Source organism: Mus pahari, chromosome 21, assembly GCF_900095145.1.
Source record: "Mus pahari chromosome 21, PAHARI_EIJ_v1.1, whole genome shotgun sequence".
Lineage (NCBI taxonomy): Eukaryota > Metazoa > Chordata > Mammalia > Rodentia > Muridae > Mus > Mus pahari.
The window spans coordinates 18,522,160-18,548,234 of record NC_034610.1 but is presented as its reverse complement, the minus strand read 5'-3'; the positions used below and the strand labels follow the sequence as shown (position 1 = coordinate 18,548,234).

The window sequence follows — 26,075 nt, the reverse complement described above, 5'->3', positions numbered from 1 at the left end:
GAGGCAGGCAGATTTCTGAGTTTGAGGCCAGCCTGGTCTACAGAGTGAGTTCCAGGACAGCCAGGGCTATACAGAGAAACCCTGTCTTGAAAAAAAAACAAATTACCTTGAAAGGGCCTTGCCATTTAGGGTAGAGGGGTGAGGGCCGATAGTATGGAGGGGACAGAAGAACTTGGTCTCCAATGTTGACAGGCAGTGGACAGTGTGTGGCTGCGGTAGGTGGTGGTCAGCAAAGTTCCATAAGAGAGAGTGGAGGTAGCAAATTAATGGGGTTAGTAGATGGTCTGGGAGGGGAGAGCATTTAGGTGAAAGACCAGGAGTTAGGAGTAGACATCCAAACATGAACTCAAAATGTGAGATGAGGAGAGGTCGCTCATAGCCTGAAAAGAGCCAGAGGGAGTTTCACCCAGTTGAAGTGAAGTTCCTGTGACAGCTTGACAAGAGTGGTTTGCATTAGTTACAGATCCTCCTTTAGTCATAAGTAACCAGATATCGGTGTGGGACAGGCTATGCAACTTGAATATGTATGCATGCTTACTACCCCCCACACATGTACTTTAGGCTTACACAAAAGACAACCAGAGTTTGTCTCCCATCACCCACATGGTGGATCACAACCATCTGTAACTTGAGGGGATTGATTTAATGCCCACTTCTGACCTCCAGAGGCACCAGGGATGAATGCTGTACATATGTACACGTGCAGGTAAGATACTTATATCATAAAAAAAATTAAAAGAAAAAACACAGGACACACTGCGACATACTACAGCTTCCATAGCAGTGAGATGTTTTCTTTCTTTGTTGATTGTTTGTTTGTGTGTTTTATTTCGGGGGGGGGGTTGCAAAGGGAAGGAAGGATATGAGGAGCCAGGGAGATAAGTAGATCTGGGGTGCAGGACATGAAATACAGCCTTCACCACTCCACTGTATCACCTGGTTTGATTCAGCAACACCAGGAAAGACAACTCAAGAATCTCCCAGCCTGATGTGCATCCAGTAGGCATCCTTCGAAGTGGGATTTAAACAACTACAACCTTGCGTTTTAGCAATCAATTACAGGAGAAGGAAATGTACCCACTGTAGTCTACATGGACATGGCTTCAGGGTATCTAGAATCCATAGGCTTGTGACAGCAAGAACTGACGCCTGTCTCAAAACAGCCCTGCCCGAAGCGGCAGGGACAATCTGCTTTGATCAATGTGTAGTTCTCGAAAGGTGTCTATTGAGAGTTTCAGATAGCTGGCGCCGGCATGAGGTCAGCCCGGCTGGCTGTTTGACTAACAGTTCTTTTGCTCAAGGCAGCAAGAGAAACAAGGGAGAGTCCGACAGTTGCCACACGGAGCCAAACTGCCCCGTTCTGGCTTTGTCTATTTTATAGGAAAGTATGTTTACAATATAAAGGTAATTTACCATTAATACCAATAGTGACTTTAACAACTGCAACAATGCTTAACACATGCCGGGGCAGAGGTGGGTCTCCTGCTCAGTGTCCCTAGGCATCAGGACTCCTGTTCCTACAGACGTAGCGTTCCTACATCACGTAGCGCTGGTAGGAGGGCAGGAGATACTGACTTCGATGGAGGCTCCGCTCGAATTAGACAGCACTTTCCAGGAAACTCCGAGACCTCCCAAGCACCGGACTTAGGTATAGTGCAACCCAGAAAGCGAAAATGAGACTTCTTCCAAATCTCTAGCTCTAGGGTGTCAGATTGGCTAACAGAGAATCCTCCCTGTTCATTGGCTGCCCATCTCGGACACACAGAGCTCTGGACCGTACACGCGCCAAATGCTTGTCCCCGCGCATGCGCCAGCTGGTTTCCCAGCGCCCCCCGCGCGAGCTTCCGGCCCCGGGAGCTGCTGGGGAAGCGCCGAGCCCCGGCGCGGCTCTGGGCGGTGTGTCCTGGGGGCGGGCCCGGCGTGTCGCGCGGACCGGCTCCTGCGGAGTCGGCGCTCCAGGCGCCTGCGGGAGAGGCCACGCTCCTCCGAGCAGCGCGGGCCGCCGGCGCCTCCGGGCTCTCCGGGTCTCCCCGCAGCAGCGCGGAGCCCGGCCACCCTCACCAGGCAGCTGGGGACCGTCCCCATTTCCCACGTCCTGCCGAGCGACCCTGGTGAGTCCGGGCCCTCCCTGAGCACACCTCCTCGGTCACTGGAGGATAAGGCAGAAGGTTCGTGAAGAGAAGCGTAAACGAAGCGCTTGTGGTAGTGAAGAAATGGAAACCGCCCGTATGCATTACGCGGGTTGGTTGAGAAACTGAAGTACCCCGATGCCACGGAAGCGTATAGGTTCACGGACGAAGAAACGTTGCTAGGTGAAAAATGGTTTGCTCATAAGGTCTCATTTATGTAAAGCACACAGCACGTACTTGTAGATTCTGGAGATAACAATTTTCAGTAAAAGCACAGGAAAAATATGACACCCGTCATATATCAGATTGTCGGTGAATCAAAAAGAAACATTGTTATATTAACACTTCCCTCCCGTTCTTTAATTTATGATGTTCATGCTAATTAGACTGTTGAAATAAAAAGTTCAAGTCACACTTATGAGAGTATATGAAATAGTAACAACATAAAATACAAATACTTGCCATACATTCATATAAAGTTGTGAATAAATGGTCTTAAGTGTTTGCTTTCATGTATGTAAGTGTACCACATGTATGTAGTGTTCAAGAAGGGCCAACAGAGGCTGTCAGGTACCCCAGACCTGGAATTACAGATGGTTGTGAGCCTTCATGTGGATGCTGGGAATTGAGTCTGCGGCCTCTGCAAGACAGAGACGTACTCTAACCACTGAGACATCCCTCCAGCCCCATAAATTTGTAAGTTTTCAAATTTGAGAAAAGTAACAGTGTGGCCTATCAGTAGAGGGACTTACGACTACGTTTATAATTAAACACAATAATTATAATTTTTAAAAAACATTGTTGCTCTGTAGCCCAGACTGATTCTAACTCTGGCCACTCCTGCCTTGGTCCCTACAGTTCTTGGATTAGACATGAACCACTATGCATGCACTGCTATGCCCAGTGAAATTTTACAACTGAAGTATGTCTACTTAAAAACATACCTTAAGAATAGCTCAAGTGGTGCACGCCTTTAATCCCAGCACTTGGGAGGCAGAGGCAGGTGGATTTCTGAGTTTGAGGCCAGCCTGGTCTACAGAGTGAGTTCCAGGACAGCCAGAGCTACACAGAGAAACCCTGTTTCGAAAAAACCAAAAACCAAAAAAATAAAAAATAAAAAATAAAAAAAATAAAAATAATAGCTCAAGTGGTGGCATGGGCCTCCCAGCAGTTGGGAGACAGAGGCAAGAGCATTTCTGAGTTGGGGCCAGCCTGGTCTACGAGTGAGTTCCTTGCTATACAGAGAAACCTTGTCTTGAAAAACAAAACTAGAATAGCTCAGTGATTTAAAGTGGTTTCTGTAGACTTAGTTATTTTATTCTATGTGTTTGAGTGTTTTTTTTTAACGATTTATTTATTTCATGTATGTGAGTACACTGTAGCTGTACAGATGGTTGTGAACCTTCATGTGGTTGTTGGGAATTGAATTTTTAGGACCTGCTTGTTCGGGTCAACCCTGCTCGCTCAGGCCCAAGGATTTATTATTGTACATAAGTACACTGTAGGTGACTTGAGATGCACCAGAAGAGGGCGTCAGATCTCATTACCGGTGGTTGTGAGACACCATGTGGTTGCTGGGATTTGAACTCAGGACCTCCAGAAGAGCAGTCAATGCTCTTACTCTCTGAGCCGTCTGGCCAGCCCGTGAGTGTTTTACCTGCATAGATGTATGTGTACTATCTGTAGAACTGTTGTGTGAGAAGTCAGAAGAGGGGGTTTGGCCCCCTGGAACTAGAGTTACAGACAGTTGTGAGCCACCATGTGGGTGCGGCAAACCAAACTTGGTTCCTCTGTAAGAACAGTAAGTGTGCTTAACCTCTGAGCTATCTCTTTAGCCCGCTAGCTTCAGACTTTCCATGTAGCTGAAGATGACCCTGAATTTCCAATCCTTCTTTGAACATCTGAGTGCTGGGATTACAAATATGTACCATCTCACCCAGTTCCAGGTAGTGGTGGGGATCATTTAAGCTAGACAAACAGTCTAACAATTGAGCTACACGTGCAGCTAGCTCAAGGAATCTTTACAGACTGCACAGACATGCTTAATTTTGCTGTTAAGCATGGAAAGTTACTATACATGAAGGTAAAAACAAGCTCATATTAACAGATGTAGTACTGCTTCCAAATGAGTGCCATTAGGTTTTGCTGTCAAATGGGCCACGAGAAACCCAGATTTGGGATGTCAGATGTGGTGATGAAGGATTGTGGGTCTGTGTTACCAATACACAGTTACAAAGAGCACATAGTTGCAGTAAAGCATAAAGAGGCTTCAGAGGCACAGAGTAGGTGGCAGAGCCCCCAACTTTCCTCCAGACCGGTGTATTCCAATCTCCTTCAAATACTGTTCTTTTACTATTTCCATAGGCAAGTGTGTCCTGATGCCAACCCACCCGTCACAGAGAATCCCTCTAGGACACTGAAAGGCTCAGCTCTGGAGCCTCAAGCTAAGGCTGACTCACCCTGAGCCTTAGGCCAGGGGCATGGCATCCCTCCAGGAGCTCCAAGACCCTGCTCCTGGGGAGGAGGAAGGACTTATGATTGTGAAGGTGGAAGACTGCTCCTGGGAACAGGAGCCTGACCAGCCGGTGGACAACAGGGATTCAGAAGCCTGCCGCCAGCGGTTCCGACAGTTCTGCTACAGGGATGCGGGTGGACCACACGAAGCCTTCAGCCAGCTCTGGGAGCTCTGTTGCCGCTGGCTGCGGCCTGAGCTCCACAGCAAGGAGCAGATCCTGGAATTGCTGGTGCTGGAGCAGTTCCTGGCTGTGCTACCAGGGGAGATCCAAGCCCAGCTGCAGAGACAGCGCCTTGGGAGTGGAGAGGAAGCTGTCGCTTTGGTGGAGGACATACAGAACCAGCCACTGAAAGCCTGGCCACAGGTGAGGGAGGGATCTCTTCCTTGTGTGGAGCCTGAAGAATAGAGACCATCTTCATGGAGATGAGTCTTCATAGGACCCAGAGGGCAGGGGAAAACCACCAAGTCTAGAGAAGCACAAACAAAATTCCCAATGTAGTCTTAAGTAAAGACTCATGTACAGACATGTTTCTCATGACTTTATTGGATTTAAAGTGGTTATGGTCCAGAAATATGGGTTTTGTTGTTGTATGTTTGTTTGTTTTGAGACAGGGTTTCTCTGTGTAACCCCTGGCTCTCCTGGAACTTGCTCTGTAGACCAGGCTGGTCTAGAACTCACCGAGATCCATCTGCCTCTGCTTCCAGTGAGTCCAGAAAGGTTTTAGCTCCACAGGACTACTGTGGTTAATCTATAGGGATACAGTATTACACATCAGAGCTCCAGAGGGGTATAAGGAAGCAGAGCTATCTAAGGGCACCGGGAGAGGGAGACCTGGAGGTGGTGTGCCAGTGCAGCCAGGGTGTGGGATTCTACCCTGGGCAGGAGGACCACCACTGCTCCATTTCCTCCTTGCTAAGTAGCTATAATTCTGGCCTTTTAGTGACTGGTTCTTGTTTCTTTTCTTTTTCTTTTTCTTTTTCTTTTTCTTTTTCTTTTTTTTTAAAAAGATGTATGTATGTATTATATGCTGAGTACACTGTAGCTGTCTTCAGACACACCAGAAGAGGGCATCAGATCCCATTACAGATGGTTGTGAGCCACCATGTGGTTGCTGGTGATTGAACTCAGCACCTCTGGAAGAGCAGTCAGTGCTCTTAACCACTGAGCCATCTCTCCAGCCCTGGTTCTTGTCTCTTGATCATGAGGTGTCCTTGGGTAGAAAGAAAGCACTGCCTGGTATCTCATCCTTTTCTGGACTTTTTAAAATTATTATATCTAAGTACACTGTAGCTGTCTTCAGAAGCACCAGAAAAGGGCATCAGATCTCATTGTGGATGGTTGTGAGCCACCATGTGGTTGCTGGGATTTGAACTCAGGACCTTTAGAAGAGCAGTCAGTGCTCTTAACCACTGAGCCATCTCTCTAGCCCTTTTTGGACTTTCTGGGCCTCCATTTGATCCCTACCCTTACCCAACCCTCAGCCTGCTAAGGGCTGTGTCCCATAGCTCCTTCCTAGGGTTAAGTTGCACCATCCCTGACCTCCGGCTGGTCTCTGCTAATGGGCATGTTATGGTTTCTGCACAGGATGAGCTCTCAGAGGTGGAGCCCAAGGCAGCAGTCCAGGGACTCCGAGCCACAGGGTCTCCCCAGAAGGCAGGGATACAGAAGCAGCTACCAGCACCCGAAGAGCAGCGCAGCCATGGTGAGTTAGACTCTTCAGTCAGCAGTGTGGCTACCCAGGGGCTGGACTCCTTCTCTAGCATTGCCCTGAGAGTGACAGGCACCAGAAGCTCAGTCACACGAGTTCATGCGCGAATGCATCTGATGGGTATGCACCTGCAAGTGTAGATGAAGCCATCCATCTCAGCCCTTGACTTCAGCCTGTATGAAGCTCTGTTCTTTTCCTTCAGCCCAGCTCCCTGTTCTTAAAGAGCGTCGGACAGGAGAGATGTTGGATGTCTGCTTTGCCTCTGCAGTTGATGTGAGTTAGCAGTCCTTTATTCTCCCAGAGGGCTTGGTGCTATTGACTATATAATTTGACCCCTCCTGTCCTCACTCACACACAGCTGCCTGGGAGACCCGAGCCGGGTCGTATCTCCCCATTCCAAAAATCTGTGGCATTGGGAGATATCCCTTTCTATTTTTCCCGAGAAGAATGGAGCTCCCTGGACTCTGCTCAGAGGAACTTCTTCTGGGACATCAAGAGAAAGAACTCCCGGGATGCTGCCCTTGGTAAGCAGATCTGTTGGGCCCCTCGCTCGGCTGTAATCCTGCTTTGCTTCCCTGGTCAGGTTCTAAAGCTAGCCCTTCCCAAGTCTCCTCAGCCCTCCTGTGATGTTGTGATGTTGAAGTTTCTGTCTCAGTTGTGTGACCAGTTGACCTGTGCCCTCCATGTGCCAGCTATGGACCAGCTCCATGCTGAGTGCTTGCACGGATTTTCTCAGTCAAATCTCAGGCTGGCATATTTGCCCCCAGATAAACTCTGGCATTCAGTGAGATTGATGGATCATGTCAGCCACAGAAATGCTAAAAAACAAGAGCCCTTGTTATACCCCACTATGTGAAGCCTCACTAAGTCAGGCCATTTCCCAGTGTCCCTGGTCTCACCTTACTTAACTGGTGTCACTCTTGAGTGCTTTGGGGTTCCCCCATGCCCAAGGCTGCTGTGTGTTGTCTGCAGAGATGGGACTTAAGGAGCAAGGGGACCACAGTAGCTACATATTCTGATGCCTTCTGTTTGCAAAGTTAAGCCAGCTGTGCTCATTGGACTGGGAGCTGTTGGCTGTGGAAAGTAGGGTACTGGCCACAGGGCAGAGAACAGGCAGAGGGTCTTTATAAGGGCACATACTCCTGCAGAAGGATCCGCTCACTGGTGACCCCGAGGCTCCCTTAAAATGGCTCATTTGCTGCCTTCCATCATCTTCCCATTAAAAGCACTTTTTTTTTTTTTTTTTTTTTTTTAGTTTTTCGAGATAGGGTTTCTCTGTGTAGCCCTGGCTGTCCTGGAACTCACTTTGTAGAGGAGGCTGGCCTGGAACTCAGAAATCCGCCTGCCTCTGCCTCCCAAGTGCTGGGATTAAAGGCGTGCGCCACCACGCCCGACTTAAAAGCACTTTTGAAGTAACATTGCATTTACTATTTTCCTTTGTGTACAATGCAGAGAAGGACGTGTGGAGGTTGAAAGGATGGTTCTCTAGGATTGGTTCTACCATGGAGGTTGGAGGTTGCGGGTGGGCTCAGGCTTGGTCACTAGGCTTGCTGACAAGTGACTTTACCCACTGAGGCCATCTGGCTTGCCTATCATCCAATCATTTTATAAATGTGAAGCCACAGCTTGATGTGAGCCACAGCAGCCTGAACCTCAAAGCCAGGGAGACTTCCCTAAGTCACAGTTCTTCACGTCTCTTCCCGAACCAGAATCAGGGAGAACTAAAAAGAGGCTTCACCTGTCCTTTCAGGTTTGAGACCCAAAAGCCAAAAGGCCCCTGCAGAGGAGGCAGTGACAGCACTGTTGGGACAGACTGAAGTGCCTATGTCTTGGAATCCCGAGGAGGCTGTGACCGAGGTCTGGGGGAGTGAGAACCCAATGAGGACAGCCCTGGACCCGCTGGTGGGAGCGCGTCGGGGGCGGCCGCCCACTCGCAGGCGCCACTTTCAGAACTTAGTGGCGGAGAAGCCCCACAGCTGCGCGCAGTGTGGGAAGCGCTTCCGCTGGGGTTCTGACTTAGCCAGGCACCAGCGCACACACACGGGTGAGAAGCCACACAAGTGCCCTGAATGCGACAAGAGCTTCCGCAGCTCTTCTGACCTAGTGCGCCACCAGGGCGTGCACACGGGCGAGAAGCCTTTCTCTTGTTCTGAATGTGGCAAGAACTTCAGCCGGAGCGCCTACCTGGCTGACCACCAGCGCATCCACACAGGTGAGAAGCCCTTCAGCTGCAGCGAGTGTGGCAAGAGCTTCTCGCTGCGCTCCTACCTGCTAGACCACAGGCGTGTGCACACGGGCGAGCGGCCATTCGGCTGTGGGGAATGTGACAAGAGCTTCAAGCAGCGTGCACACCTCATTGCGCACCAGAGCTTGCACGCAAAGATGGCCCAACCTGTGGGGTGAACCGATGGTGGGACCTGAGCAGTACCTGTCCCACACCTGTCCGCACCTGGCCCTCCAGGGGGACACTTCCTGTGACTCTGACAGAATCTTTTCCTTCCCCCTGGGGAATTCGTCACTCACCTGTGACCACTGCCATCCTGTCAAAAGAGACGCAAGGCCTCCTTTACTTTGACCTGGCCTGCCTGCTCCTGGGATCCTGCCACATGTCTCTCCCTTTCCTGTTCTGGATTTCTCTTCCACTTGTTTCCTGGAGGGAGCTTCAGTTTCCCGTTGAGGATCATGTGGTATGAGGGCTCAGGAAGGACCTAGAGTTTTCCAGAACCTCCAGCCTTGCTTGGGCAGAGGCTCTTTGTTTCCTACTTCCTTATGTGGCCCCATCAGCCTGGCCAAGCCTCTGCTCAGTCTACTTGTGCCTTCGGTGGGGACTGGCCTCCATCCTCAGGAGCTGCTGGGGTTTGGCCTTGGGAAGGACTATGGACTCCCACCAATGGGGATTTAGGTCCTGGGTTCCAGCACAGCGGCTTCTTGACTACCACTGTTCCCTGTACCCCTCATACTTCCAACCCGTGTCCACTCTCATGCCCTGTGTCCACTCTGTCATGCCCTGACCCCAGGAAGCTGTCTGCTTGTCCTCTGAGCCCCGAGATACACTGCAGCTCTAGAGGTTAGTGGAGGTGGTGGCGGTAGCAGCAGGCTGACTGGAGAACATGCAGTCCTCCAGATGTGTGGCTTTTGTTGTACTTAACACTAGCACTCCATCAGCACTTTGTAGCTGACTCCTCAAGCACTGTATTTCCATGTTTTTAATCTGCATTGTGTGCAGATTCACATTAACATGGACCGACCATGGACCCTCCAAAAGGGCTCAGCTCAGTGGGCTTCAGAAGAGTTTGAATAAACATGGAAAATTCCCTCTAAGCTCTGACTCTTTAGCTGGCTTTTCTGTGCTAGGGGCGTGGAAGCTATCTCTTGGCCTTTTGGTTTGGTCAGCTGATGGTTCATGGTGTACGTCGTCACCATGGAAAGCCACATCCTGGACCTGCAATCCCATGACTCCCTCTTCTGTGTCAATCCATGTAGTCATGGTCTGGAAGTGCGGGGAGCCAAACATGACTTGAAGTCTTTGTCAGGGCCCCCATTCTCTGTGGTGAAATGAGCAAGAGGCCGAAGGAGGCCTGACTGGCCGGCTGAGGGGCGCGCTGCCGCTCCTGGGATGCAGAACTCAGTTGCCCAATGTGTGCTTGAAGCTGTCAGGTTAGCTGCTATTCCCAGGCAGCCCTTGATATGTCTCCTCCCCTGTCTTAGTACAAGCTGGGGCCTACACCGAGCCGGTGGTGCCTGGTCAGGACCGGTCACTCCTTCTTTGACTCTTGCTGATCCTTTTGGACAGCCTGCAGGGGCCTCACCTGGGGATTGATAGTGACAAGATGTTCCCATTCCTTATGAACTGGTCCATTTCTGTCAGCCTTTGTCCCCCAGGTTTCTTTCTTGGCCAGCTCCCAGTTTAGAACATCTATCTTGTGGTCTCTGCTATCCCGTGGTTTTCCACGGGAAGGAACTATTGTATGCATGGATTTTGTGCACAGCTACATAAAGGAGGAGAGGGTGCAAAGATGTTGGGGACAGCATGAGGCCCTTTTTGGTGCTAGCAGCTCCCTTCTGAGGGAGACACTCAGGTGTAACAAGATCAGATAGGAGCATGGGCCAGAATAGAATTTGGTCTCAGGCCCATGGCTCAGGTGGGGACATATGAATGCTAGCTGAGAAGGGGGCTGGGCTGGGGGGGCTGAGGCCAGGGTTCTAAGGAAGGGCAGAGTCCATTTGGGATCATAAGCAGTTGGTAGGTGGCAGCGAGTGTAGAAGAGGGCAAGGATCAGGCCCCAGTGCACGCGGAAGCAGAGCCAGGAAGTAAGCCCTGGGCCTGGAGGAAGTCCCACCTGGTTCTCGTGGCTTTCCTGGTGTTTGGGACCCTACAGGCAGCTGCACAGCTGGAGGATGTTTGGGACAGCTTGGGGAGAAAGGTAGTGAGATGCTCTTCCTGGCCCAGCCTGTTCCCAGAACCCAGCCCAGCCCAGCTCCGGTTTTCCTTCCCCAGGGAAAATACAGTGTGCAGGGTTCAAGGGCAGCCTTGGTACTCTGCAGCCCTGGTGTGTCTGCCACAGCAGTTGCTGGCGTGGATGGTGTATTCCAGGCTCTGGGCTTTGAAAACTGTGAGGAGAGGCCCCAGTCCAGGTGAGCTTTCACCTTGTAGCCTTCAGCCCTCAGCCAGACACTCACATTTAGCCTCACCAGACTTTGCCTCTTTCTCCTTGAGCTTCCTTAAGGAGCTGCATTTGTTCCAGGAGTAGCTGGATGTCCAGAGGGGTGCCGTGGGATGTGTCCTTGTGGTCCTAATGGCCCCCAGTGGGCAGCTAAGGCAGCCACAGCTGCTGGTCAAGGAGCTGAGTCACTGTGGGGCCCTTCAGGGTTGCCCCCAAATCTTCCTGTTACTCTAGTGGCCTCAAGGGTGAGTGGATGGGCAGCGACCCCAGGGTGGGGGTCGGGGGAAAGCTTGGAGCTTCTGTGGTACCTACGCAGCCGTGGGGTGCTTCTCCAGCTGTCTGGGAGCCTGAAGCTTTCCTTCTGCGTCTGGGGAAAATCTGCAGTCGGCATCCTCACTGGTCACTGCTGCAGCTACTGACAGAGATGGGGGGCCCAGAAGAAGGGAAGGCTATGTCTCCCTGGCTCCCTAGAGCCAGTTACGATGAAATAATTCAAACTCCGTTGCATCTGTTCTGCAAACACACATACACGGGCGGCAGGACGTGCCTTCATAACTACATGGACCTCCCCCAGACTCCAAACATCCTTCCCACCCCATGACTTTGTACAGAGGATTCCCGCAGTGACACATGCTCTCCCTGCTGGCTTGGCTTCTAGTATCTACACTGAAACGTCTAGCCTCACCCTTCGACACTCTACCCTCTTCTATTGAAAGGCCCGGTGGCTGAGGTAGGCTCAGATTTGGTCTGAAGTTTGAATGAACATCTTGCTGGGTAGTGACCGAATGACCTAGAAGTGGGGGCCATGGGCTCCATGGCCCTGTCAGCCTAGTACCTCCCCAGGTAATGGTACCTCGGGAGCCCTCCTCCACAGACCTAGCCCTCTCCAGGGATGGTTCTGCCTCTGTGCGTATTAATCCCTAGAATGAGGTAATGAACTTGAAGATGAGTCAGAGCCTAGGTTTTGTTTAAGTCCACCCTGACCACTACTTTCTCTCTGAAATGTGACCTCCAGAGTCTCCCCGGTCTCAGCCTGATCCCTCTGCTTGGGTTGTACTTCTGCCCCTGAACCCCAGCAGGGCAGTTCTCTGAGGTGTCCTTGGGCCCCACCCTCCTAGGTCGTGTGGAGTGGCTGAAGAGTCTGCTGGGAACGCCTCCTGCCCAGTCTTTAGGACCTCCCTTCGGGGACTCTGTGTTTGGGAGATGAGGAGCCCTGGGGGCCAGAAGTGAGGGACAGAGACGGAATCCAGTCCTGTGTGTGCAGTAGCTGAGGGAGAACAGATGGGGGGAAGGAGGAACTGGGGGTTCCTTCTGTCTACTGTGTGTCCCTAACCCTCTGTATAGTCAGACCCAGGACCAAGCACACAATATGACCAGGGCTGCCCTCCTGATTCAAGACAGGCTAGGAGCACAGCATGATGTGGCAGCCTTGAGGGACCTTTGCCAGGCCTTGGGCTTCAAGGTCACCCTGAGGACAAACCTGTCAGCTCAGGTTGGGGGAAGCCCAAAACTGGTGGTGCTTAGAAGGAAGGGTACCCCTGCCCTAGGACCCTGGCGTACTCCTTCCTGGGTTTCCCCCACATGACAGGCAGGAAGCACATCTGTAAGTCTTGCCTCTGACTTCCTGCTGTATTCATGGGACAGTCACTTTCTTGCCTTGGGAAGCCCGCTCTCCAAGACAGAGACTGAAAAAGTGTTCCCAGCCCCATGAAGGGCAGCTAGGGGCTGGTTCAGACCTTGACCTTTACCTCTGCAGGCCTTCTGGGAAGAACTGGCTCAGCTTCAGGAAAAGCTGGACACTCACAACGGCCCTGTGAGCTGTGCCCTAGTGGCCCCGATGGCCCGTGGGGGGCCCCTGGGACAGCTGCTGAGGGCTGATGGTGAAGAAGTACAGGCAAAGGCGCTGGTGTAGGGACTAAGCTGCTGCCAGGCACTGCATGGCCACCCCAAGATCTTCCTGCTCCAGGCCTGCTGTGGGGGTGAGGGACCCCGCCTCCAGCCCAACCCTCTACCCTGCCATTCTGCTGCCTCCCACATTTCCCACCCATCTCCTCCAAGAATCCTGCGTGCCAGCCATTCCCTGCCCCTCTCCAGTCTCCCCTGGAGTCAAGCCCACAAACTTGAACCTGTATGAATGTTGCCAGCCCTACAAGCCTGCCTCGCCCAGAGATATCCTGAGGGTCCACCGAGTAAAGGTATCTGCCCCATCCTTCTCCAGGGAACAGGGACCCTGGTGTGGGGCCAAGAGCTCTCCCATGGTACCGTCGTTGGCTGAGAGCACCCCGAGCCATCCCGACCCAGGCAGATGTTCTTCAGATCCATGCTGATGCCCCAGGTGGGTCTGCTTTTCTTCTGGAGCCTGGGCTTGGCACACTGGTGGTGGGAGCCACTCACAGCACACTGCTAGGCCTGGCAGCTTGGAGTTTGCTGCTTGGCCAAGATTCAGGGAGGAAATGTCTTTCTAAGCTGTGAGGGACTCCGAGGCGTCTGCTCCTGAGTCTGACAGTTTGGAGTTAGCAAGAGGCCCTAGCATCTCTGAGTTCATACAGCCTGGATGCTGTAAGACTTGTGGGTTTTCAGCCCCACACTCTTTCCAGTGTTTAGTGCTGCCCCTGAACCAGAGATGACAAGACACTGGGGCAGGTGGTGTCCCTGGATGCTGGTAATGGGAGTTGACTCTTCTTGCAGGGAGCTCAGGCCAAGCAGACATCCTTACTGTCTATGCAGCTGCAAGGGTAAGAAGCCTATGGTTCCAGTGGGCCTAGTTTCCTGCCCCATGACCTGGAATGACAGCTTTACTCTCAGCAAGAGTCCAGCTCCAGTTAAGTCACTTTCCTCCCACAGGTCAGTCTTTATAGTCATAGAATGGCAAGCTCCTGTCAAATGCTCCCTTGTGTAAGTTCTAGGACAGGACAGTCCTGCTTGCTTTGGCGCCTGTCCACTTTCTGGTACCTAGCACGTCCACAGTAAATATCTGTTGTACATTGATTATACCCAAATATTCACTCTACAAATATGAGCAACATTTTCCTGATGCAAGAAGTCCCTGACCCTGTGCTGGTCTGAAGCCGGTTACCCAGAATGCTCTCTGCTTCCCCTCCTCACTTCTTCCACCCACAATAGGCCACTGAAGGTTGGGATGTCAGCCCAAGGCTGACTCTGACCCCATCCCCTCACCTAGGCTGTGTGGCTTATCGGGATGAAAAGGGCTCGGATTTTGTCCAGACACTGGTGGAGGTCATCAGAGCCAACCCTGGAAGAGATCTCCTTGAGCTGCTGACTGAGGTGTGAGGAATGAGGATAGGAGGGGAGAAAGAGGGACTGGATCTGTGGAAGTGTTCTAACCAGGGAAAGGAGAAGCAAGGAGAAGGCTGTCTCTGTCTGTCTGTCTTGTCTGTCTGTCTGTCCGTCCCTCCCTTCCTCCTTCTCTCCCTCTGCCCCTGCCCAGCTCCTCTCAACGCCTTTATTACTAGGAGGGTTCTCTTGCCCTCACTCACATCAGGAGATGCTCAAACACAGGGCACATTGGTCAGACAAACTCAGCAGCAGCTATTACATACACTAAAGTTCAGGAGAGGAGGACACCGGAGGCCATTGGGGGGAGGGGGCTGAGGCGGGGGATATACTGGGAAGTAGAAGGAGCCAGCAGGAGGTGCAGGAAGGGAGGTGCCACTGAGTCATTACAGAAGAGGGTCAGTTCATTTGTACAGTTGTGTAGGCTAACAGGGAGGTCCTCTTGTGTTGAGGTCAGGGTGGGCAATACTGGTCTGGCTGATTATATGATTATATATATGAGGTGGGGAGCCTTTCTCTTTGGGTGGGGGACTTTTTGGGTGAGAGCAAGGAACTCATGTAAAACTGCTGGATTAGTATGAGGCTCAAAGATGATTTGTAACACTTGAAATTTTAGGCTTACAGAACAACAGACACAAGAGTCGATCATTGACAGGCATGCCTATGGCTGGGAGGTAGTGGCAGGATACAAGAGATTGAGACCAGCCTAGGATTCATAGACTATTTCAGAAAGTATCGACCTCTCCGCAAAAAACCCTCCAGGAGACAATGACTGCAGTGGGTGTGATGGACTGAGCCACTCAGGGCCTAGCTGAGTGTCGCTCCTCAGGTCAACAGGCCGGTGTGTGAGCTGGACGTCCTGGGGCCAGACAGTGATGAGCTGCGCAAAGCCTGCCTGGAGATCCGCAGCTCGCTCAGGCGCCGGCTCTGTTTATAGGACCAGTAACCTCACCACTTCCCCTGTATCCCCTTTTCACACCCTGTCATCGTTGCAGCAGTTTGGGTGTGGGAGCTCACATAGCGCCAATAAATATGTGTTCATGATCGGCGTGCTCCGGGGAAATGTATGCCTTTCTGAAACACGTGAGATAACGGGGAAAGTACCTGGTAGTAGATAGGGAACGACTGTGCTCTCGGGAACCAGAGGTTGAATAGGGTCTGTGCCTCCTGTCTGGGACTACGGAACCTCACGAGGCTGACCTGGATATGCTGGGAGAGGCTTAGGGAGAAAGAAGTCCTGGGAAGGATCGTCTCGGGAACCATAACTCTCGCCTCTCTGAGTCCCTGATGCGGGCGTTCTCAATCTCCACATGGCGCTGGGGCCGTGGAGTTGCCAGAGAGGCGAGCCAGCAACGGGTCTGGATACTGGAAGAGCCCATTGTGTATACTTCAGTGACGCGATAGGACAAGTGCAAGGGTCGTCCCTGGTCTTGAGTTGAGGGCCAGCCAATGGAGAAGATCCGAAAGGCGAGCCTCTAGGATCCGAAAGGGCTTCTGCTGACTGACTGCTCAGGAGGGCTTATGTCGATTCAAACTTGTGGAGGCTCCTTTGAGGCTGTCACTAAATAGATTGGCTCAATGGGCAGGATTTCTCTTTGGTTTAGGCATGCGCAGTAGGCGCTTGAATAAGCCTTATGGAGAGAGCTAAGGGCTAGGCCGGCGTAGGGCCGCGTGGCCTAATGGATAAGGCGTCTGATTCCGGATCAGAAGATTGGGGGTTCGAGTCCCTTCGTGGTCGCTGCGTGCATTTGCTTTTTAAAAACCCACTTTAAAAATTTCCATTCTCAAGTTTACTTTTCAAACTTTTCAACCTAAGGCTCTCAGGACTCCCCATGCCGTCTGATACCCCGGAAGGAAGGTCAGTATATTTGTATTAAGTAGGTGAAGTTATTATCTCAAGACAGACTACGAGCAGCTCGAATTAGTGCCAAGGAAAGGAACCGAATAAATAGATCCTAGATTGAATTGCTTGCGTGGTTGGGAGGTGTCCCAAGGGAACGTCAAGGACATTTGATTAAAATAAAAAACTCAGTAGGCTATCTGGTTGATACTTATACAATATGGGGAATGCAATTAATGTCACTGAACTGAACACTTGAGAATAACTAAAGCAGTAAATTTGGTTTATATGTCCACAGCTCTAAAATCCGTGAAACAGTAAGAAAACTAGATTTCTTACAATAAGAGTGTGTCCAGGTACACCTGTAATGCCAGTATTTAGGAGGCGGAGGCAGGGGAATTAAAAGCCACTCTGGGCTACATGAGATCCTGTCTCAACAACAACAAAGGTGTCTCCTTACAGGTCCAGTGTAAATATAAAATTTTAAATAGCAAGAATATGTCCCAGATTGAGTTGACATTTAACCTGGAAAAAAAAAAAAATCTCTATTTAAGGGATTCCGTCTAAGTGGAACTGTCTTTCATCCCTACAACTCCTAGGAGAATCATAGAAGGCGAGGGCAGGGAACCAGCTCACGTGACAGAGCCTTGTGCAGAATAATTTTCTCTTTAATGTTATAGTGGCTTAATAAAGCTTGCAAATATATTAGATCAGACACACACACATGAGATAAAGGAGAGTCAAAAGGACACGAGGAAAACGCAACTGGGCCGGAACCCACAAGTCTCAAGCCAAAATTCTACCTCAGGTTCTTCCGACTGTGCTGTTTAGTTATTGTTGTTGTTGTTTAATTTACTTTACTTTTTTTTTTTTTTGAGGGGGTAGGTGTCAAGTAAAATATATAGGCCAGTTGTATACTCTATAAAGAAAAAGCATGAAGACCTGTCCCTACCAAGTAACATTTGGTTGAAGAGACGGTGGGAGAAGACTGGACAGAGACCCGGCACAATTATGCTGGACAGGGAACCGGCACTGCAAAGCACATACATTATCGTGCCGGCTCCAGTTTCCTGCATCTTGCATCACAAGCACGTTTTCTATCATACCGGTCGTCCGGGTTCAAAGGGTCCATTCAGGATTGGAATCTTGGATATCTTGCACCATAGAAAGACGCGTACCTGTTCTGTAAACCAACGAGCAAACTAAAAAGCAGTGATCTACGTGTTTCAGTGTCTCTTTACAAGTGCGTCCTCCTTTAGATCTCCCTCCTTTAGGGTGCTCGGGGGCCGGCAACGTTAGAGCCGGTACTTTGGCTGAAGTGATACACAGTTGATGGACACAGGAACGACCCAAAGACACAGACTGGTGGAAGATCCATAACAGCCTCTTCTCGTCAGCCCCGGTGGCCTAATGGATAAGGCATTGGCCTCCTAAGCCAGGGATTGTGGGTTCGAGTCCCACCCGGGGTAGTGAGGTTGTGTTTTAGGCCCCTTCAGATAGCTGGAAAGTGAGTTGAAGAGAAAAGGTTCCTAAACATGTGGTTTTGCTTTAAAATTTTTGTTTTGTTTTGTTTTTTTTTGGTCTTTTTGAGACAGGGTTTTTCTGTATAACCCTGGCTGTCCTGGAACTCACTCTGTAGATCAGGCTGGCCTCGAACTCAGAAATCCACCTGCCTCTGCCTCCCAAGTGCTAGGATTGTTTTGTTTTCAAATAAATTTCAACTTACTATTTCAAGGTCATGTTTTGTTTTCAAATAAATACGCTTTCACTTTACAAAATACCATATGATTTTATTTGAACGATTTTTATGAACCACCAATTATTAGTTGATACTCAAAATAGTAATTTTTCAGATCGTAAATGTACAATTTCATTGCAGTTTCTTAAAACAAACAAACAAACAAATAAATAAAAGCGTCTTGTTATGTAGACAAGACTGGGCTCGAACTTAAAATCCTTCTGCATCTTCTTTCTGAACACTAGGATTACAGGTTAATCCTAGGTTAGGTTAGGTTATATGTATTTTCAAAAAGTCCTTATTTTTTAATTTTTTTTAATAAACCCAATTATTTAGAGACTACCTTCCAAGGCAACTGGTTAATTTTTAAATTATAGTTTGGGACTTGGGGGGCAGACTCAAAGGCACTGAATACTATTTTCTTAGCTCGAATACATATTTGAAATAGATAATAATACTGTACTTTAAAAATACCTAGAATGCATGGCTTCATCTTTCGATAAAAATGTCCCAAAATACAGGCCTTGATATATCATACCGCTGTGTCAGGGACCTTTCCTAATTAATACTGTCTTTCACATGAAGGCCTCCCTGAGGCTGCTGATTCATCTTACACTGGGATTCTGCAACATGTACGATGAAATTATATCTTCTTCGTTTTTCTGTCTTAGCAAGAGCAGCCTTGTAGGTACAAGGTGTGGAGGTCTTTGGGGTTTGACCCTGATTTTTCTAGAGATTCAGTCCATAGACAGGTCTTTAATGTTCTTCTTCCTATTGTACCTTTAAATTATTTAAATTTGATGTGTTTATGAAGTGTCAGATTAAATGTGTAAAAATTAAATCTATAGAGCTAATCTAAGTAAAAGGGAACTCTCGATAGGATTCTGACTCTTTTGCCCGGTGTATGAAATATATGCTCTCTAGGCAAGTAGAACTTTAGATTTCTAGCCACTTCCCCATTTAGGCAAAATCACCCGCCCAACGTGGGGCTCGAACCCACGACCCTGAGATTAAGAGTCTCATGCTCTACCGACTGAGCTAGCCGGGCGGCGGTAGCAGATGCCTTCCCCACAGGTCCCTTGGAATTCTATGTACTTCCGGGTTCTAGAACGCATTAGACTTGTCCTAGAGCTATGATGTTTGCTCCTGTAGCTTCGTATCAACCGCACAGTCAGGGTTTGTGTGGCTCCTTCCGTTCCCAGGAGTCCCAAGGTTGGGGACAAGGTGGTGATCTGTGAGGATGTCAGTGAGACCCCCGTTTAGGGCCCTATTGGTTCCAGAATCTAATCATGGGCGAGCATGCGTTTTCAAAGTCGCCGCAGCACACTGGATCCCTTGCCGAACGCTAAGCCGCGGGCTTTTGAAGAACCAACCCGGAGTTGTGGTTTCTGGGTCTGGGTCTCTGAGCTGCGCGGGTCTTCTAGGCAGAGTTCGGCCCCGAGTGGGCTTGGCCAAGGTACAGGATCTGCGGGTTCTACGGCTCTCCCGGATGGCTGAGCTTGTGGGGACTGGCGTGTCAGGAAGCTCTCATTCTCGAGGTCCTAGACTTAGCTCTACCTGGGACAAAATTTCTGAGCCGCCGTCCACCATGAAACTGCGTTGTTCACACAAACTCGCTGGCTTCCCTTTCCCGAAGGGCGATGGTCTATGGTCACTCTTATCGAACGCTGGGCCGTAGGGCTGGGGGCCGTCTGACCTGTCTTGAGCGTTTCGGAACTTTCTCTCTAGACAAGTCTCCTCGGGCCGGATCTCCTTCCTTCGCTTCCTGGAACTCACAGAAAAATTAACTCATGGAGTCGAATTCTAGCGGAAGCATGTCATGCAGCTGGAGATACCTAAAGATTTGTACGGAGAACATGTCTCGTGGTGGCTCGTTGGTCTAGGGGTATGATTCTCGCTTTGGGTGCGAGAGGTCCCGGGTTCAAATCCCGGACGAGCCCAACTTTTTTCCTTCACCTCAAAGTGTCTGGTCTGACGCAACCCTTTCTCCGCAGACTCCTGGATGTTATGAGCCAGGTTTTTCAAGAACCAGAGATGGCCCTGGCTCTGAGCTTGTAGTTTACCTTTGTGTCTGTTTTGAGCTAGTAGTTTTCCTTTGTGTGACGTAAGATCTCGAAGTTCACACTCTGGCCAAATGGGTGTTGTGAAATAGCTGGTGGGGCCACCATGATAATGCTGGCCACCAGGGCTCGGGTTCTGTTTTTTTGCACACTAGAATTTTACTTGATTTTATTATTTGATTATTCAGGTACAGCAAGGCTATTAGAGGAGATGACTGCCATTAGAAATATGTGTTGCTCATGGAGGAGGGAGCGTGGTGTCCCGCGTGACCACAGCTGCATTTGCCTTATGAGCAAGAACCTACCTGCACTGTGATTTTCATGGAAGGACGAGATCAGGAGTATTAGCAGGCGTGTGTTTAGCTAGTTTTAATGATTTCAGGACACCCTAGTGCATGTGCACTGTCCCTTGTCATCTGATATCTGACTCTGGTGAGATCTGGAGAAAAGATGTGAACATGGTTGTGGGTGGGTATGGGCTCTTCACGGCGGGTTATGTTTGAAGCAGTCATTCCAGAGACTCTAGAAACTGGCTAACCTGGGAGGGGCAGTGTTAGCCAGGCCCAAATAGCAAAGCATCAGAATGAAGGGGCCAAAGTCTCATTTGAGTCCTTAGAGTCATCCAGGTCCCTAGAGATTACTCCCTTTTCAGGAGAGCTGAACAGAGGCTGGGAGCTCTGAGCACAGCCGGCGCCTGTGGGTCTCGCTTTTAAACTACCCAAGTTTCTCTTCTTATCCCGGCTCCTGGGCTCTGGGACTCCTTTTTTTTTTGACTTGCTATCCCCTAAACTCAGACAGTTCTGCAGTTCCTGTGCCCTGAGGCCTGGCAGGCTTCTTGCCTGGGGCCTTCAGCAGAGGCTAGAACAGTTTGAAGTCTCCTAAGAAAACGAAAGAGGAAGCCATTGTTTCCCCCAGTTGCAGGTAAATTCACTTCTTGGGTTCTGCCTTCAGGCCTTACCTAACCTCCTCCTGACCTCTTAACCTCCTAACCTCCTGACCTCCTGACCTCCTAACTTCCTCCCTACAGCTAGCTGCCATTCTGTTCTTATTACCACCCAGGCTGACTCCAGAATACAGCTGGGTTCCAGGAGCAGATCTGGGAGCCTGCAATGTCCCAGGGTGAGTTTGGGAGTCCAAGCCCTGCCTTGCCCTTTAACCAAGCAACAGGAGATCTTGCTGGATGCTTCTTCCCCAAGACACTAGTTTGCTTCACTGGGGTGGAGGAAGAAGAGGATCTGCAATAGAGACCTTTCAACCCTCAAATCATGGCTCCTTCTGCTTTTCACATTAGAGACAGAATGGAATCTTCCCCGACAAATGACAAAGAGGGACATTCGTGAGAAGGACATCAGCACTAGTACAGGATGCAGTTCACTGGCACGTCGACAGTATCTACATTACATGCCTCATTAGCCTGGGGGTATAATTTTTGTTTAGAGTGTGAAACGTCCTGGGTTCAAACCCCTGATGACCTCTGTTTTTAAGAGGAACTGGGGCTATCTGGTTTGGAATAAAGGTCGTGGGTGGAAACTGATAGATGTCTTTTGGTATCCTAGATGAGGTTTGCAATGATGATTGAGGCTTGGGAATTGCAAGCCTCCAGTTGTAATTATAAAGTTGTCTTTGGGGCTGGAGAGATGGCTCAGTGGTTATGTGCACTGACTGCTCCTCTGAAGGTCCTGAGTTCAAGTCCCAGCAACCACATGGTGGCTTAATAGCGGAGCAAACAGATACACATTTTAAATGGGCTGAGCTGGGGTTTGCTCACATGTAGGTGCGCATCACTGCTGCGTTGGTCGTTGGCCACTTTTGCATCCCTCTGCATTTGTGCACAGGCATCAGATCCCAGGTAGCAGTAGGAATGGTGCGAGTCTCATACTAGGTTGTAGACTCTTGTGTAGGTCTTACGTGGGTTTTCCTTAGATGCTGGGAAAGCTGAGGTTGCAGCTTTGGGATGGGCCTAGGATTCCTTAGCTCTCAGCTGAAATGGTCCACAGGAGATAGCTATTGACAACGAAACCGATTGAGTCAATTAAAAATTTTAAGTCAACCGTGGTGTTGCATGTCTTTAATCCCAGCACTGGGGAGGCGGAGGCAGGTGGATCTCTGTGAGTTCATAGGCCACCTTGGTCTACAAAGAAAGTTCCAGGGTAGCCAGGCTTCTACAGAGAAACCCTGTCTTGAAAAAACTAAAAAAAATTTAAAAATGAATAAAAATTTTTGTTAAGGTCTAGGTAGAATATTAAGGCCTAGATGAAATGTCAAGGCTTAGGTAACTGTTATTTGACTGTTGGGTTATTATATGTTGTATGAAATATCAGTGTTCAGTATATGTTTAGCCTTGAATGACTCCATTTTATAAAGCAAGAGCTTTGGTCTGGTTACTCCATTTTGAACATAAATGGTAAGAAAGAATGACTTTATATCTTGTTTATACAAGTAGACAATGGCTGTCTGCCAGCACAAGAATGCTGGCCAACAACATATTTCTACCAACGGATAATGACACTGTAGATGCATTCAATAATATCATTCATTCCAGATGGAAGGTTTGTTTTAGACTACAAAGAAGGAACACCCTGAGACTGGAATGCGGCGGACTCTTCAGAGTCTCGACACTCCTAGTCACCCTACTCCACTTAGGGATTTTATCCTGGAAAATTGGCACAACAAGGACCTCTGTTCCCAGAGCAGGGCTTCAGTGTGGTCTCTGCTGCCTGCCCCACTCAGTCGGCTTCAAAGTGCCTTTTCTAATGGCGGGTCATCTGGACATGCAACTGATGTCTGTCTGAGCCACACTGGACTGCAGTTCATTGGGATCTACATATCTGATTACTACAGACTCTTGCTTGGTTAGTAGATCTAGATCATGTTCAAAGCCTTTAGCTCTCTATCTCTGACTTCAGGACAGTCTTCTGAACTCTGAAGCCTCTATAAGTGCACATGCACGCACACACACACTGAGAAATGTGATGTGTGATCTCAGAGTTGATATTAATTGGTAAGGTTAGACTAAAAAGAACCTGTGACTGTTGAGTTTGGTCTGTTGCCATATTTCTTCTGGGGCATTGATGGAGTAGGAAGGTCAGCTGGGTGCTAACTACATATACACCGAGTGATGCTATGTAACCTTGCTCTTTAAAACTATTGGTTGAATAAAGATGCCTACAGTCTATAACTGGGCAGGAGAGAGGTAGGCAGGGTTTTGGTTTCTGGGCTTAGGGTCTGAGGCAGAGACCAGAAAAAGAGAGGAGAAGATGGAGAGAAGAGAGGACACCATGGGGTAAGGGACTATGAAAACCAGCCATGAGGGCTGGCCAGGTGGAGTACGAGTCACCCAGGCAGAACATGGCAAGTCATAGCTCAGGGGTATTGACAGGGAAGTAGACATACTAGCATGGAGTGTTGACATTTGCCCAGCTCTAGTGCTTTAAAGGCTTACTATAAATAAACAAGTTTTGTGTCTTTTATCTGGGAACTGGATGATCAAAGGTGGGGTAGAATTCCCTGACTGATGGTTAAATATTTACCACACCATGTAATTGTCAATAACCAGGTATCTAACCAAATCAGGACTACTTGGAAATTTGTAGATTGTGAATTTATTGTTACTCAATAAATTCTGACATTGTGGAAAGGCAAACCAAATATGTCCCTCTGTTTCTGACATTAACATGCTTAGGACACTGACTTTGTCCACCCAGCTAGTGGCCTGGTATAGGGGGAAGAGAGGGGAATGGTACATTTTTTTAAAAAAACAAAACAAAACAAAACAAAACCCCATACGTTTGACTTTACCAATTAAGACTCGGGAGCCAGATGCTGGGGTGAAATCCTAGCTCAGAGAGGCAGAGAAAGCACCCCGCTGACCTTCCTATGCCACCAACGTGCAGGAGGGAAAAGCTCCTGCTCCTCCACCACGCTGCCTTAAATACCCTTCAACTCAGTGTCCCTCCGTTCTCTTTCCTGGGTTTTCTTACTTCACTCCCTGTCAACTGATTGCTTGCTTGGCTTTGACGTTATTTATGTATTTATTTATTTGGCCTTTGACTTATTGTTGACTTTATTTAGTTCTTGTTTACAGAAAGCTCTTGGGTTAAGGTGTGGGCTAGGGTTGAGCCACACTACAACAAGAAACAGGTTTTTCTAGTTCAGCACATCTGGCTTCACAAGGTGATCAAATGGTCTGCAACAGGTACATCTAAATCAGACCCAGTCACTAAGGGAAGGCAGCCCAAGGGCCTGCAGCAGCCTGTATCACACAAGACTCAGATGGATTCTGGGATGAGGTATCAATAGATAAAAGCTTGTACAGGGTCTTGAATCCTGTCACTCTGCCCTGGCTCTCTAACTCATAGAAGGCCAAATTCCTTTTCTTCTTGAATGCTGGGATTAAATGTACACACCACCATACCCAACCTGTAAGTGTATTCTTGAGGAAAATGATTTAACCTAGTCCACATGTTGCTTTGTTGTTGTTTGTGGGGCCTAGGTAACTGTTACAGGTCTAAGCCTTCCATTTTGTACTGTTACTATGTTGCTTCTGTTGTTACTGGGAAAATTAACTGCATATCCTGTTACATTCTGTGCCCCTGGGAACCGATCATGATAGAAGTCAGTAGACCTGCTTTGTATAGTTACAATAAGCTTGGACCTGAACCAACCACCCAGCAGCACTTCCTGCACCTGTGTATGAGCTTCTATGGTATAAGCTGCCCCTGGGATGGACCCCAGCATAAGAGAGACACCTGCACCAATATAAGAAACTCTTTGAGGCCAGGCGTGGTGGCCCATGCCTTTAATCCCAGCACTTGGGAGGTAGAGGCAGGTGGATTTCTGAGTTCAAGGCTAGCCTGGTCTGCAGAGTGAGTTCCAGGACAGCCAGGGCTACACAGAGAAACCCTGTCTCGAAGAAAAAAGAAAGAAGATCTTTTGGGGGGGGGGTGAGGGTGGGAGGTTGTTTGTTTTTGAGACAAGGTTTCTCTGTATAGCCAAAATAAGATTTTCATTTTGCGTAGGGGGTCTAGTAAAGTTTAGGTTCCCAAGACCTCCTTGGGAACTGACATCCTATTTGGCAGAAAGAGACATGTATGTGGGTAACTGACATCCTGGTTGTCAAGTTAAGACATGAATGTCAGACAAGTCCCATCGTGGTAGACAAGTGAGGACATGAATATTAGACAAGGCAAGTCCCCTGCCAAGTTGAATATCTCATCCAATGGGAGCGGGGCAAGCGTATGGCAAACATGTTCCTAAGGAAATCCCCTATTCCTAAACCCTGATTGGTGAAATAACTTGGCGAAACATATTTGTGGATTTTAGTCTTAAAAACCCTTTGGTTAACTTAGTTCCCAGATCTGGACTGTGGCCCTGGCTGACCAGTCCTGGGACGTGTGCTCAGTAAACCATCCCTGTCTGACAGGGTGCTTGGTGACCTCAACAGTTTAATTTTTATTTTGTTTTATTTTGAGACAGTCTCCTGTCTAGGCCTTGAACTCACTAAGTAGCTGAGTGTGGGTCTTCCTGTTCTCATGGACTGTCGGCCAATTCAATCCCTGGGAGCAGAGACAGGGAACAGGGCATTGGAAGCCCTAGGAATATGTATGGTGAATGACCAGGCTGGTAGCAGCTATAGGAGGCAGATCAACTTAGGGTGATTCAAGGCTTGTAAAGTTTTGGGAGACTGAAGGTAGGAACATCAAGGATGGGCTGGGGGCTTAGGGTATTTGGAATGCCTCATTAGCATGGGGAAGCATTTCAGGACTGCCCGAGCTGGCTGAACAGGTTTTCTCAGGAGAAAGGAAATTGAGCCTGTATTCTAATTGAGGCGATTTGACATTCCTCAGGCAGAGCCCCATGCCCCTGGGCTCACTGCAATATGGTAGACTCCCTTCCTGAGCAGGGCTTCTCCTTCTCTGACTTTGTCTGGGAAATTCTAAGTCTACACTTATGGCTCTTCGGGAAGTGGACTTTGACCTTAATTACAAGAGTTTTTCCATGGCTGAGGATGAGTCTGCACACTTTCTTTTTCTTTCTTTCTTTCTTTCTTCCTTCCTTCCTTCCTTCCTTCCTTCCTTCCTTCCTTCCTTCCTTCCTTCCTTTCTTCTTCTTCTTCTTCTTCTTCTT

At 49.2% G+C, this 26,075-nt stretch overlaps 1 protein-coding gene, 1 long non-coding RNA gene and 4 other non-coding genes across 8 annotated transcripts; 4 read left to right on the top strand and 2 right to left on the bottom strand.

Annotated features, from left to right (window-relative positions):
* Nucleotides 1–763: 763 nt before the first annotated feature.
* On the bottom strand, nt 764–15,516 carry LOC110338543. Its single transcript, XR_003842705.1, has 2 exons — nt 15,416–15,516; nt 764–2,308 (listed from the first exon to the last, which is right to left on the bottom strand). It is a non-coding gene; the product is annotated as an uncharacterized LOC110338543 (long non-coding RNA).
* Nucleotides 1,848–9,674, top strand: Znf213 (zinc finger protein 213). Of its 3 annotated transcripts, none has more exons than XM_021221878.1 (6): nt 1,848–2,111; nt 4,494–5,008; nt 6,230–6,347; nt 6,556–6,626; nt 6,712–6,877; nt 8,104–9,674. In XM_021221878.1, the coding sequence occupies exons 2-6, from the start codon at nt 4,610–4,612 to the stop codon at nt 8,754–8,756; spliced, it is 1,407 nt and encodes a 468-aa protein (XP_021077537.1). In that variant the 5' UTR covers nt 1,848–2,111; nt 4,494–4,609; the 3' UTR covers nt 8,757–9,674. The 3 variants fall into 3 exon arrangements, with proteins under 3 accessions (XP_021077537.1, XP_029388950.1, XP_029388951.1); XM_029533090.1 differs by having other exon boundaries at nt 1,937–2,168; nt 8,104–9,662; XM_029533091.1 differs by lacking the exon at nt 1,848–2,111 and adding an exon at nt 2,186–2,312 and having other exon boundaries at nt 8,104–9,662.
* A 460-nt stretch (nt 15,517–15,976) lies between the features above and the next one.
* Trnar-ccg lies at nt 15,977–16,049 on the top strand. The gene has a single exon. It is a non-coding gene; the product is annotated as a tRNA-Arg (tRNA).
* A 1,498-nt stretch (nt 16,050–17,547) lies between these two features.
* Trnar-ccu lies at nt 17,548–17,620 on the top strand. The gene has a single exon. It is a non-coding gene; the product is annotated as a tRNA-Arg (tRNA).
* Nucleotides 17,621–18,864: 1,244 nt separating this feature from the next.
* On the bottom strand, nt 18,865–18,937 carry Trnak-cuu. Its single transcript has one exon. It is a non-coding gene; the product is annotated as a tRNA-Lys (tRNA).
* An 820-nt stretch (nt 18,938–19,757) lies between these two features.
* Nucleotides 19,758–19,829, top strand: Trnap-ugg. The gene has a single exon. It is a non-coding gene; the product is annotated as a tRNA-Pro (tRNA).
* The last annotated feature ends 6,246 nt before the right edge of the window (nt 19,830–26,075 follow it).